Source organism: Miniopterus schreibersii (genome assembly GCF_964146895.1).
Source record: "Miniopterus schreibersii genome assembly, chromosome: 4".
Lineage (NCBI taxonomy): Eukaryota > Metazoa > Chordata > Mammalia > Chiroptera > Miniopteridae > Miniopterus > Miniopterus schreibersii.
The window spans coordinates 60,776,528-60,789,322 of NC_138105.1; the positions used below are offsets into that span (position 1 = coordinate 60,776,528).

Here is a 12,795-nt window from a genome sequence, read left to right on the forward strand (position 1 = left end):
ACACTTTGCGCCTCACCTTTAGGGGTCCGCTGGGTTAATACCCTCGGATGGGCAAAGGGGTTACTCTTACTGCGGGTGGAGAGACCGTTGTCACCGGCAAAGAAGATTCATCAGCTCTTCGGAGCCCGATGCCCCCAGCTCCATCAGGGTCTTCTCACACACTCCCCGTTCAAATGTTCAGGACCCCCTTCCCTCTCAATCAGTGCCTTTATGTTATCAGTAAGACCCCCCGCAAGGCTGGGGTGCAGCTCACACTGTGACTCAGCCAGTCGCAGGGTGAGACAGTGAGTGTGATTTTTAGCCAGCTCAGCCCTGTGGCTACAGGAGATAAGGGTCTCCTTCCCGGCAGACGTCGAAGCTTTCAGGTCATGTATGGGGCTTGTGAGTCACAAGGGTTAGACCCCACACTTTTGCTGGAATTATCAGGAACAAGGCTCCCTGTTCCTACTGAGGCTGCTTAGCTGGTAGGATGCAAACTGGAGGTCGCTGTGGCCACCGCTTGGGAGCCCTTTTTGAGAAACGGTCCCTGTCAACATCTGTCCCCTCCACCTGGCTACCCGCTTAAGTCGCACGGCTACGATCATTCAAGCACATTCTGGTACACCTTCTCTGGTTACAGAATAACACCTGTTTTATCGTAAGTAGAAAATGGCCTCGGACAGCATGTAGGACAGAAGGCAGAGCAGGAGCTGGAGTCTGGGGCTGCAGGGCCCCGGGAATTCTGAGGCCTGGGATCTCACTGGCAGCAGTGAGGAAGTAGGTCTTATTTCCGTACTCCTATGGGGCCTTCCCTCCACCTCCGTCACCTTCTGGATCCAGGGGCTATAATTTTCTAGCAAGGTGTATATTCCTGGAGTGTTCTTCCTTCCACAGCTCCTTCCCCAGCTGATGATCCCCACCTGGTACCACGTCCTGCTAGATTCTGTGGTGCAGACCAGAGGCCCCCCACTGTCACCCTGTGGGCAGAGAACACAGTTCAGTAGCAAGTCTCATTCTAAACTGTCCATTTGTGCGTTAACTCTCATTAACGCAAGACGACCCGCTGATCTCCCCTCCTCCAGGCTGCCGGAGGAAATCCGTCATTGTTGCCCACTGCCCACCCCAATCCCAGGCCGGGGGGGGGGGGGGGGGGGCGTGTTGCTGTCAGGCTGGCTCCAGGGACTGTGGGCTGTAGGGTGCATGCAGGGGAGGGGGCAGGACTGAAGGGCGGGGAGGGGAGGAGGAAGGGCCTGGCGAGAAGATAACTCCATCTGCAGAGGAGACCCGGAGGATGGACTAATCGAGCACAGGCTGAGAGGAGACCAGGGGCTAGTTTTGTGGGTCTCAGCAAGTCAGAAGCTCTGGAATCTAAAAAAAAACAAACAAGCAAAACAAAACAAAAGCAGACTCAGAAACAGAGACCAAAGAGATGGTTACGAGAAGGAAGGGGTGGGGGGATGCGTGAAAGGGGGAAGGGGAATAGAGTCGATAATATCGTGATAGATTTTCACCGCCACGGATGACGACTAGAATTAGTGGGGTGATCACACGGTAAGGCACAGAGAGGTCAAATCATTACGTTGTGCACCTGAGACTAACATTACCAGTATAAGACTGTACTCCAGCTATACTTAAATAAAAAATAAATTTAATTTTTTAATCCTCATTGAAGGATATGTTTTCATTGACTTTAGAGAGGAAAGGAGAGAGAGGGAAGGAGAGAGAGAGAGAGAGAGAGAGAGAGGGAGAGAGACATCTTTTGTCTCTCATATGAGCCCTGACCGGGGATCAAACCCAAAACCTAGGTGTGCGCCCTGACCGGGAATTGAATCCGAGACCTTTTGGTGTAGGGGACGGTGCTCCAACCAACTGAGCCACCCAGCCAGGGCCTAAAAAAATGAATTAAAAAAAATCATAACATGTTAGGTAAAGTCAATGATTTATCTCGATATATTTATTGGCTAAAAATACAGTAGGTGTTTCCTAAACATTAAACATGGTATGGCAAAGAGAGACTCTCTGGAAAGGGCTGTAGAGGGAAGGAATGGAAACAGATAGGAGAAGTGTTCTTAGGGTTGCCGAGATGAGTGGGGTCTCCTTTGATGGTCTTCCAGAGGCATGAGAGAGAATTGGGATATTTCTTTTTTAATTCTTTGGTGTGGGTGTCCGTAGGGGGGTGAGTGAGCCAAGCTTTTCTGTATGTGCACCCCTCCAGGATGGAATCACACGGGCCTATGACTCACAAGACTATTTATTAGAAAATACGTACCAAGTCCCTACAGTGTGCAGACCACACATATATACGGCTTCCTTTCACCTGCTTGATACAGAGAAAGGAGGCTTAAGGGGGATGCAAGGCCGCTGCACCCAGGACTTCCTGACACTGAAGCCCGTGTCCTCGCCGCCTCGCGACGCACTCCCACCAGCGCAGTCGCGTGGCCACCACCGTTCAGGCCATCTTTCTTCAGCGGAGAGATGGCTCCTCCCGCGATGCGAACGGGCGACTAGAATGGTTGGCGCATTAGGACGGGCGCTGGGGGGGAGGAGGGCATTTACATTTCCTGGCCACGTACATTTCCTGGGTTGGCCCCTTAATTTTTTTTTTTTTTCTCATCAGCTCCACTACCTCATTTCTCTCTGAGGTAGGTATTTTGACTCTCATTTTATAATTAGAAAATTGAAGGTGGAAAGAGGTCTGATCACTCCCATTTCCCGAATTTTCATTGAGGAAAAACTAATTGTCAGGCAATTGGCATACAAGACCCCATGGTCTAGGGGAGAAGACACAAATGTGAACAAATGGGATTAACTGTGTCTGATGAGGCAGGAGAAGTATGAATATAGCGGCCGTGCAGAGGGGGAGGGGTGGATGCTGGTCAGGGGAAGTTCTGTCCTAACGGACCACCAGGCATTTCGTCTGAAGGATCAACAGGAATTTGACAGGGAGAGCAGGTGGGATGGTTTAGGGGGAAGTGAGACAGAAGGTAGGAGGACTGGTTAAGAGGAGGTGACATGACCAGGGTCTGAAGGTCGGGCTGGGGGGGAGGGATTGAGACCCCCGTGAGCTGATGGCTGGTGACACTGGACACGGGTGGTGGCGACTACTTCCGAGGTCGTGGAGTGTGGTTAGAGGGGTAAAGTGCAGGGGAAGAGAGAGAATAAAGCACGTTTCAGTGGAGTTTGGGTGATCAAACAGAGGGTTAGACAGCAGAATTTACAGAGAGGTTGGAGTTCAAGGAGGCCAGTCAGTGTGGGCCAAAACCAAAAGTGCCCTTTTCCAATATAAAGTGTTGCTCTAACACTTGTCTGTTTTTCGTGGGTGGGTGCTTGTCTTTGCTCTAGTTCTGTCTCAGAGTCACGGGGCAAGAACAAATCAATAGGATTTCTACTCAGCTCCTTCCATAAATGATGTTTTTATAATTTTCTTCAACCTTATGAAGGCATGAATGTTATAGAAATTTTATTAATATGTTGTCTTGATTATGTATCTCCTTACATAACAAGGAAAGAACTGTCCTTGGGCAGGTAAAGTTTATAAGCCTCAGTTTCGGTGTCATTAAAATAGAGATAATACCAACTACTTTCCAGGATTGCTGGCAGATGAAATTTTAAAAATCTGTACATCACTCAGCACAGAGTAAATGCCATGTAGTAAATGCTCCAGGAACATAACAGTATCATTATTTCACCCTACGTATTACGAACATTACTTGTACATTCAGGACACAGAGCTTCCCCTCACGGCCTGCTGGGGCCCAAGAGGAACATCTGTAAATACATGTCCTTTTATGCACAAAGCCTTAACATTTTCTCTCTTCCTCTTGGAAAGAAAGCAAGGATAGCCCCAAAGGAGCAACTGGCCTCAGCCAGTACGGACCTGATACTGATGACGGCCCATCGAAGGAAGACTGTCTTCCAAGGACTAAGGCTGGTAGCCAAGGACCTGTCTGGTTGGAAACATATGGACCACAGGAGCCTCCCAAGTTCACCGCTGTGAGATAATTACACCGTGTGATCACTCCTGGTTTTGGGGGGGATAGGGGCAGACGACCTGGCTTCCAGCCGGAGCCCACCCCTCCCTGGACTAAGGGGAAATCACTCATATTCTAAATCCCTGTTTTCTCGTCTGTTTGAACAGCGAGAGGGAGACATGCCCAGCCAGGCTTACAGGGTGGTGGAGAAAAATGAAACAATTCGATACGTGGGAAAGAGCCACGAAGTCAGCACACTGCTTCCCATCCACACAGGGAGCGAAGGAAAAGATGTATCATCAAGATAATCATGCTTTCTCATCTGGGAAACAGAGTTTTGATGAAATATTTTTCTACATTCCTTCTCAGCTCTAAGAGTCTGCAGCTCCAAACATCTACGATTTTGTGGCGTGAAACGAGACGTCCATGAAGCGGCATGGGTGACGTGCCCCCCGACACCCTGGGAAGCAGCCCAAGGCAGTGAAACTCCCTATGGCACTGCGACGATGGACACGCGCCATTGTACATTCGTCCCAGCGCAAGGAATGACAAGAGTGGCCCCACTGTAAACTGCGGACTCTGGCGATCACTCCGGGTGGCGCGTCCACGCAGGCTCACCAGCTGTAACCCGTGACCCTGGTGGCGACGTTGACGGTGGGGGAGGCTGTGCCTGTGTGGGGGGAGGGGGTACGTGGAAAACCTCTATTCCTCACTCTCCATTTTGCTATGAACCTAAAACTGCCATTAAAAAAAAGTCTTAAAAGAAGTAGCTCGGGTCTAAATCCAAGTCAGCTTGGCAGCCCCACCACCAAACTGCCCGGCAGCGAGCTGGCTGCCGGCCGGCTTCCCCCCCGCCCGGCAGGCGCTTAGCTTCCCGCAGGACCTGCCTCAGGTGCCCCTCCGCTAGGCTACTTGGCTGGCAGACGGTTGCTGGCTTCCTTGGGAAGTTCATGTATTTGACAAGCATTTGTTGACCATTTTTTTACGTGCCAAGCGCGGCACTAGGTACAGGGAATTCACACATGTCTGCTGGAGTTGAGCAGACAGATGAGAAAACAGACAGCGCTGTCCGCTGTCATATACCCGTGGTTCCTTCACAAAATATTGTTGCGAGCCGGGATATGTTTGATGTCATACTTTTCTCGACAATGCCACTTAAAAATAATTATTTTTCTTAAATGGAATTTTTTTTTCACATTATAACCTTAATCGGGGGATTACAAAGAAGAAAAGTGCTGGGGAAAGTAAACCAAAAAATTCAACTGTTTTTCATTTTAGCATTTAGTTTTAATTTGTTTTAAGTATGACAGAATCTTACTGCCATTATTTTGAACATATTTAAATGCTATCATTCTAAAAAGATCATTTCCCTTAATTATGTAATTACATGCGTTTTTAAAAGTTTGCTAAATTTGAAAGTGTGATTTTATTTGTAAGGGCAATTATTTTTAAACCCTAAGGGACTTACTGCCTGGCTTCTTTGTTTTTAAGTGATGATAATATTGTATAATTTCAGAAAAATTTCCTTGACTGGATCACTTCCAGCTTATTGTTGACAATAGAAAGCTTTCTAAACAGAGAGCAAAGCTTTTCATTTCACAACTAAAAAATCCCCAAACACACACACACACACACACACACACACACACACACACACTGGCTTAAAACGATAACAGCACTTTTTTTTTTTTTAATAGCACTCTTAAGTAATAGAGGATTAATTTTAGAAGCTTTCATTAAAGTGCATTTTGACAGGAGAGAGATTGAAACAAAAATCCTAGGCTCTGGACGATAGATCCAGCTACTGAAGCAGCGGTTGCAGAAAATGTCACTGAAGATGGCACTTGATGATTTCAAATGTCACCACAGTTAGTCTGGCCATTTGAATATGGGATGGCGTTGAGTCAGAGAGATTGAAAAGAGAGTGGGAATATGGGTGGGGCCTGCTTCTCACATTCTTGCCTGAGCAACAGGAGTGACAGCCTGGGACAACTAGTCTCCCACTCAGGGCACAACCTACCTCCCTGTGCTGCTCACCCGTCCACACCCATCTCTTGTTACCTCTGGCTCCTGAAACACGGGCACTTCCCTGAACACGTGAGGCCGTTTCAAGCCTCTGCCATCTCCCCACACTCTCTCTGGAACGCTCTCTTTCTACTCACACTATTGAATGCGTCTCCCCTTTTCTATTGCTATTTGGAGCCCTTTGTCTCCTGCTCCAGCACAAACTGGCTGCTCCCTAGGTCTCTGGCATGGCTGTGATCCAAGATCTTCCTTTAACTCCTGTGTCTGGGAAACTTTGTCTTCTCTTTGTTTTTTATTTTTGATACAATCGTAGCCTCATATACACTTGTAAGAACTGATACAGAGAGATTCCATGTACCCTTTCCATGTGTCCCCCAAGAACAGCATCTTGCAAAACTATAGTACAACCAGGATACTGACACTGATACAGTAAAATATAGATCACTTCCATCGCCACAGAGATGATGCCCTTCTTATGCTATATCGACGTCCCTCCCACCCCCATCCCCTCCTTAAACCTCTGCGGCAACCACTAATCTGTATTCTATTTCTACGATTTTGTCATTTCAAGAATGTTATGTAAATGGAATCATACAGTGTGAGACCTTTGGGGACTGGCTTATTTCACACAGTGTAAGTCTCTGGAAACCCATCCACTTTGTTGCCTGTATCAATAGCTGTTTCTTGTCATAGCTCAGTGGTATTTCGTGGTACTTAACCATCCAGGTCTTGAAGGACATTTGTTTCCAATTTTTTGCTATTATGAATAAAGCAGCTATAGACACTCCTGTACAGGCTTTGGTGTGAACACAAGCCTTCATTTCTCTGAAATGAATGCCCGAGAGTAGCATTTGATAGGTTATGTGGCCAGAGTATGCTCCGTTTTTTTAAGAGATTGGCAAACTGTTTTCCAGCGTGGTTGAACTATTTTAAAGTCCCACCAGCAATGTATCCAGTTTTCTCAGCATTCTTGTCAGCATTTGGTACCTTGTCACAATTTTTTTTTTTTTTTTTTTTAATTTTAGCCCCTCTGAGAGGCGTGTAGTGACATCTCATTGGGGTTTTAATTTGCATTTGCTCAACGGCCAATGACATTGAACATCTTTTCATGTTCTTGTTTGCCATCAGGATATCCTCTTTAGTGCAATGTCTGCTCATGCCTTTTGCCCATTTTCTAATTGTATAGTTTATTTTTCTCCTGTCGAGTTTGAAAGTTCATTATATATTCTAAGTATAATTCCTTTTTGGATATTGTCTCCCAATCTCTAGCTTGTCTTTTCATCCTCTTAATAGGGTCTTTCACAGAGAAACATTTTTGATTTTGATGAGGTCCAGTTTATCAGTTTTTCCTTTCGTGAGTTGTGTTTCTGGCATCACTCCAAGGACCTGACAAAGAGCACTCCCCAGTCCATGTCACCATTCCCACGGCCAAGCCCCGATTCCCACACATTTTCCAGACTCACTGTTTATTCCCAGTGGAGAGAGGATCCCCTTGCATTGGCAGCCCTGAGGGGATGGGGGGCCCATAGAGGGAAGGAGGGGGTATCCCTTAGTTACCTGGCAAGAATCATAGCTTGTATTCTCATATCCAGCGCACAGCATGTTTTTGGTAAGTTTTGAAAACAGTTTTGAACATTTCTCCCAGTTCACGATGATCATTGGCACTTTCCTCAGGTCAGTTGTCAAAGAGGTTTTGTCATCTTGTTCAAAGAGAAAGCACATTAGAAAAGCTACTGGACAGTAGTCCCTGTGTCAACAATGCAAATGACTGTGCCCTAGGCCCCCTCAGCATCCCTGCATCCCACCGGCCACCCTTCCACATCCCTTCACATTCTCACAGCCCCTCACCTCTGCTTCCTTCTGGTGACCCCATGCAGTCCGCCCGCTCCACCACCTCAGGCTTTTCCAAACGATTCCCCGCTACGTCAATTATTCCTCTCACTCAAAATCATACCCTTGCGTCTAAGACGACGACCAGCTTGACTCCAACCAGCCCTGCAGACCTGACCTCTTGCAGCTGGCTAAGCATTTCCTAGCACCATCCTGCCTTTCATCCTATCGCCGCTTTTTATTATGAGAGTATGGCCCTCCCCTGACACAGGGCTGCTGAAAGTGGGTTTGCACTCCCAGTGGAAAAGCTCTCAGGTCCTCTAGGCAGGGGGAGGTTGGCTGCAGGTCTTTATGGGGATTTGCCAAGGCCCTTTCCAGCCAGCTTCCAGGATTTCTCTCCACCTCATTAACTGACCATATAGACATTTAAAATTTTTTCTCCCTTTTGAGTCTTTTTAATCTTGGAGGCCTCCTATGCTACGTCTAACTTCTGAGTAGATCCTGGAGCCCAGAAGCAACCCCATGCCAGTTGCTCTCTAGCTACTGAACTCCTGAAATACCTATAGTTTTCCAGACCCTGTGGACCTAGAGTCTCTTTCAGGTCTGAGATAGTGCTGTGCTGTTCCCATCCCCTACCTATTTGCTCTTGGTTTTGTTGAGTTTTCTTTGGGGACAGCCCAGCAAGGCTTTCACAATCCTTTTCTGCCCTGGTACAGTTCCTCTTATTTTGGCCAAGTAACAGTGTAACAGCAGGTAACAAGTAACAATAGGTAACAAGTAACAACAGATTCATTTCTAAGAGTGGCTGGGCAACACTCCAGGGCCATCAAACGTCTGGGCTGGGACAGGCATCTTGGATGCCTGCAGAAACCAGGTGGGACACACCAATGTGTGAATCAAGGGAGATGTGAAAGAATAGAGAGGAGAGGGGCCCTTGGCAAACTGGAGAGTTTAAATTCCATTAAAGAAACAAACAAGACTGCTCTGTGCTGGCTGAATATGACCACATGGGGGGCTGTCTCAGACCTAGCATCTCAACTTGGGCCTTGGGGAGATGCTTCCTTGGCTCTCAGGCGAGGCTGAGATGGGGCCTCTGCGAGGTTCTGCTGTACAGGGATTGGCCCCAGAGCAAATCCTTTTCTTGCCCTCAGCCTTTTCTCCTTGCACCCTCCTCCCGTCTTGTTTCAGTTGAGTGGCCCATCCTCAGATGCCTGTGATGTGGGTCCTCCCCCAGCATCTCAGAAGATGCTGTGCAGCCACGTACCGATTCTGATCTGTCCCCATCCTGCCGCCCAGCATTTACTCCACTTGGCGGTGCTGGGCTTCTTGGGCATGCAGATGGGTTCTTTCAGGCCGTTGAACTTGATGTGCGAGTTCAACAGCAGCAAGGCGATGTCATTGTCCATGCTCAATCTTTCAAAGCCCGTGTGAAGAACTATGCTGGTGACCTCCTTTACTTCCAGGGATGGGCTCTGTAAGTCATTGGTTCCCAGCACAACACTCAGGTCTCTCGGACTAGTGGCACAGAACCAGAGAGGGGAAGGTGGGAGGGGAAGGAAAGTCACAAAGCACCCAGAATTTGCTCTGCCCCCAAAAGCCTACATCCCATATAGTTCTAGGGTCTTTACGATGTGTTCTACTGGGGCTGAGGTTAAGAAGATGTGAGAATTTTAAGAAGGTAGAGAAGGAGGGTGGAAAGCTAGTATGGCAGACTATGGGGACACTGCGTCCAGCACAGTCCCAGGGGTTAAGGACACCCCTGTCTACTGGCGCAAAGGCAGAACTTAGCCCACAGACAACCAATTGGCACAAATCAAACTGGCCCTCAGATAGGTAAGGTAGAATTACGTAGATTCGTCTACCAGCCACTTAAGAGACCCCAGAACAGAGTTTACTCTAGACATGCCACTGATTACACAGAAAGAATCCTCAGTAATGATTCAGGAATCCCCTCCAGGCCGAATGGCCAGGGACTTTCCGATAGCCAATCTTTACGTGTCCCGTGAGGGCTGGTGCAACAAGGCTCCATGGTTATTACACGGAGAAACTTTTCCACGTGTTTGGTTTACCCTTTAAAGTCAGTCCTGCTGTGAACCTGCAAACTTTCTTGAGGTGGGGTAGCGGGTGTAGCAGAAAGCGCAAGGGCTGGGATCGGGATTTCAATCTTATTTCTGTCTCCTGGGTGTGGACCTTGAATGAGTCACCCACCCTTATTTGACTTGTTTCCATCTCTATAAAATACGTTCGTTCATTCTACCTGCTCCGAGGGTGGTTGTACAATTAACTAATGCGGGCAGTTGCTCAGGAAGTCACTGGGACATGATTAGTAATCAGTAAATGCTAGGCTTCCATCTCCTGGAGCTCAGAGAAAACTCTACAAAGAGCAGGGAAGTAGGGGTGTCAGATGGCCTGGAAACCCAGGCTTTCAGAATTAGGAAAATTTCTTCCTAGAAGGAATTGGCTGTCCTAGGAGAGGCCAACAGACCAAGCCCTTTAACTCCACCAGGCCGCAGATGTTCCTGGGGAGGACAATGTGTGATTGCAGGGAAGCCACAGTCATTGGCCCCGGGTAACCAAGAGGAGGGCGCAGGTTCACTGCCTCCGTGTCCCCGGGGCCATCATGCCTGACTGAGGACTGGCTGGCCCTGGGATCCCCCTTGGCAATCAGGCATGGCTGAGTGTGGGGGTGCTCGGGGGGCAGAGAGTGTCAAAAGCAGCTGGGATGGGCTCTTGATACTTACTCCAGACCATTACTGGAAAAGCAGTGAGCAGCACTGACAATCCACCACTCGTTGATGATCGTGCCTCCACAGAAATGTTCATTTCTTATCTGAATGCTCACAATCCATGGAAACTCACCCTCCCCAGCCTCTGTCCCCTCTATGATTCTGGAATACTGAGGTCCTCCCTCAAAAACGGGTCTTCTGCCGCATGCTGGAGGAATGGAAGAGTGAGGGAGGAAAAGATGAAACACTTAATATCCATAGGAGGCTTCTAGGTAGCTACCATTATGCTCATTCCAGATACAAGAAAACCAAGGCTGGCCCAGCGAAGCACCCCAGGTACACGAGTAACCCAACAGATGCTTTATTTTCATCGCACAGAGCCTGAGACGTGGGTGGGATGTGTTGGCTCTGCCCTCCTCCAACTCTATGATCTCGGGTGAATCACTTCCCTGAGCTTGTCTCTGCTCCCATCCAAGAGAGATCAGTGGAAAATATTTGTCCGACACCAACTATAGAGTGTCAGGTAGAACAACATCCCCCAAAAGGTGTCTATGTCCTAATGGGCCATGTCCTGGTGGGTAGGGCCTTACAAGGCAAAGGGGGATTTTGGAGATGGAATAAAGTGAATCAGCTGACCTTGAAGTGGGGAGATGGTCCTGGATAGTCGGAGTGGGCCCACTGAATCCTGGGGGTCCTTAACAGTAGTGGAGGAGCAAGCAAAAGAGCTGCAATTATGGGGGAAAGGCATGGAGCGCTACGGTGCTGCTGGCTGGGGGGATGGAAGAAGGGGCCATGCGCCGAGGAGGGTGGATGACCTCCAGAAGCTGGGACAGGCAAGGCAAAGGTTCTCCCAGAGCCTCGGATGGCGATCCCGCCAACACCTTGATCTTAGCCCAGTGAGACCCACGTTGGATCTTTACCCAACGGAACTAACTGAAAGATAAGAAATGTGTGTAGTTTAAGCCACTAACTTTGTAGTAGTTGGTTCCAGCAGCCCTAGGAAACTAATTTGTGTGGAAACCAGAGTGGTCCCAGAAAGGGCCCGAACCTTCCAGAAGGCCTGAACTGTTCTAGGACATCCTGTTCCAGGCAGAGCAGCCCCATCCCCTGAGGGCTGAGGGCCCAGGCTGCAGCTGCCCACGCAGAGCAGAGAAACTTGCTTCTGGACAGAGTCCCGGCCCAGCTCCCAGGAGAGGAGACTCCCTATTAATACCTGTTGAGCCAGCGCTCATAGTGGCCGATGAGTTCATTAACGAGCCGGCTAACCAACGCTCTGCTTTGGCCCCTAACGCTCGCCGCTGACCGGGTGAAGGGTCCATGAGCAGGAGCCACTATCAGGCCCCCCCTGCCCGCCTGGGAGAGCTGCTCTGGGCACCGAGAGAAGAGTCTACACACCGGAAGGTTCGCCCTTGGCCTGGGACAAGAGCAGCAAAACTGATAACATGAGCATGGCCCTTGGCTTTGCTGCTGGCCCAGGAGGTGACGGAGGCCAGGGCTGAGGAGAATGGCACTGCCATGGCCTCTCTTCTCATACACAGCCAGGCCCGGCTGGTGATGTCACAATGGGCTGTGTGTTTGAGAACTCGGGTGGGTCGTGCAGGCTTCTCTTCTGGCCATTGGTTTCTAACGAAGCCGTCTTGTCTAAGATCCCCTTCCCGTGGACCCGGGCACAGCCTGCCCTTCACCAAGTCCTTGGTGGGCACTTTGCCTGTGGCCCCTGTCCTAAGCAGCCTATTTAAGGCTCAAATGCCTCCTCTTTCACAGAGCCTGTCAGGTCAGGGGTCCCTGTGAATGTGCACCTGAGGCCTGAGCGAGAGGCCGCCAGGCTGGACCCTCGAGGACAGACGGGGAGGAGCTCAGGAGGCCAGGAGGTGGGACAGGTGCCTCTGACCTGGGACTGCTGACTTGGACCTCACAGGCAGGGTCCAGAGGCCAGGCCTCCCTTCATGCCCAGGCAGCAGGGGACAATCCCCGCCCCACTTTCTGGGTTTATTCCACATGACCCCCAGATCTCCAGATAAGCCCTTGACCATGTCTACAGTTGAAAAGATCACGTTCACTGATGTAAATGCCAGGCCATGGCTTCCCCTGCCATCAGCGGGTTTGGTCGGCGGTCATGGATTCGGACTTTCCTGTTTACCTCAGTCCACCTCCCGTGCACGGACTCGGGGGACGTGCCCCAGGCATCTTCAGGACAGCCTCCCTGGCCACTGGGGGGGCGCAGTGGTTGGCAGTGAGTCACGTGCTCATTTCAGTGCCCGCAG

The 12,795-nt window shown here is 49.5% G+C and overlaps 1 protein-coding gene across 1 annotated transcript; it reads right to left on the bottom strand.

Annotated features, from left to right (window-relative positions):
• Nucleotides 1-632: 632 nt before the first annotated feature.
• PRSS55 (serine protease 55) lies at nt 633-11,981 on the bottom strand (the record flags this gene model as incomplete). The annotated part of the gene is made up of 5 exons (XM_081135434.1): nt 633-956; nt 7,533-7,675; nt 9,070-9,320; nt 10,547-10,739; nt 11,927-11,981. The coding sequence occupies 5 exons, from the start codon at nt 11,979-11,981 to the stop codon at nt 633-635; spliced, it is 966 nt and encodes a 321-aa protein (XP_080991560.1).
• Between the last annotated feature and the right edge of the window lie 814 nt (nt 11,982-12,795).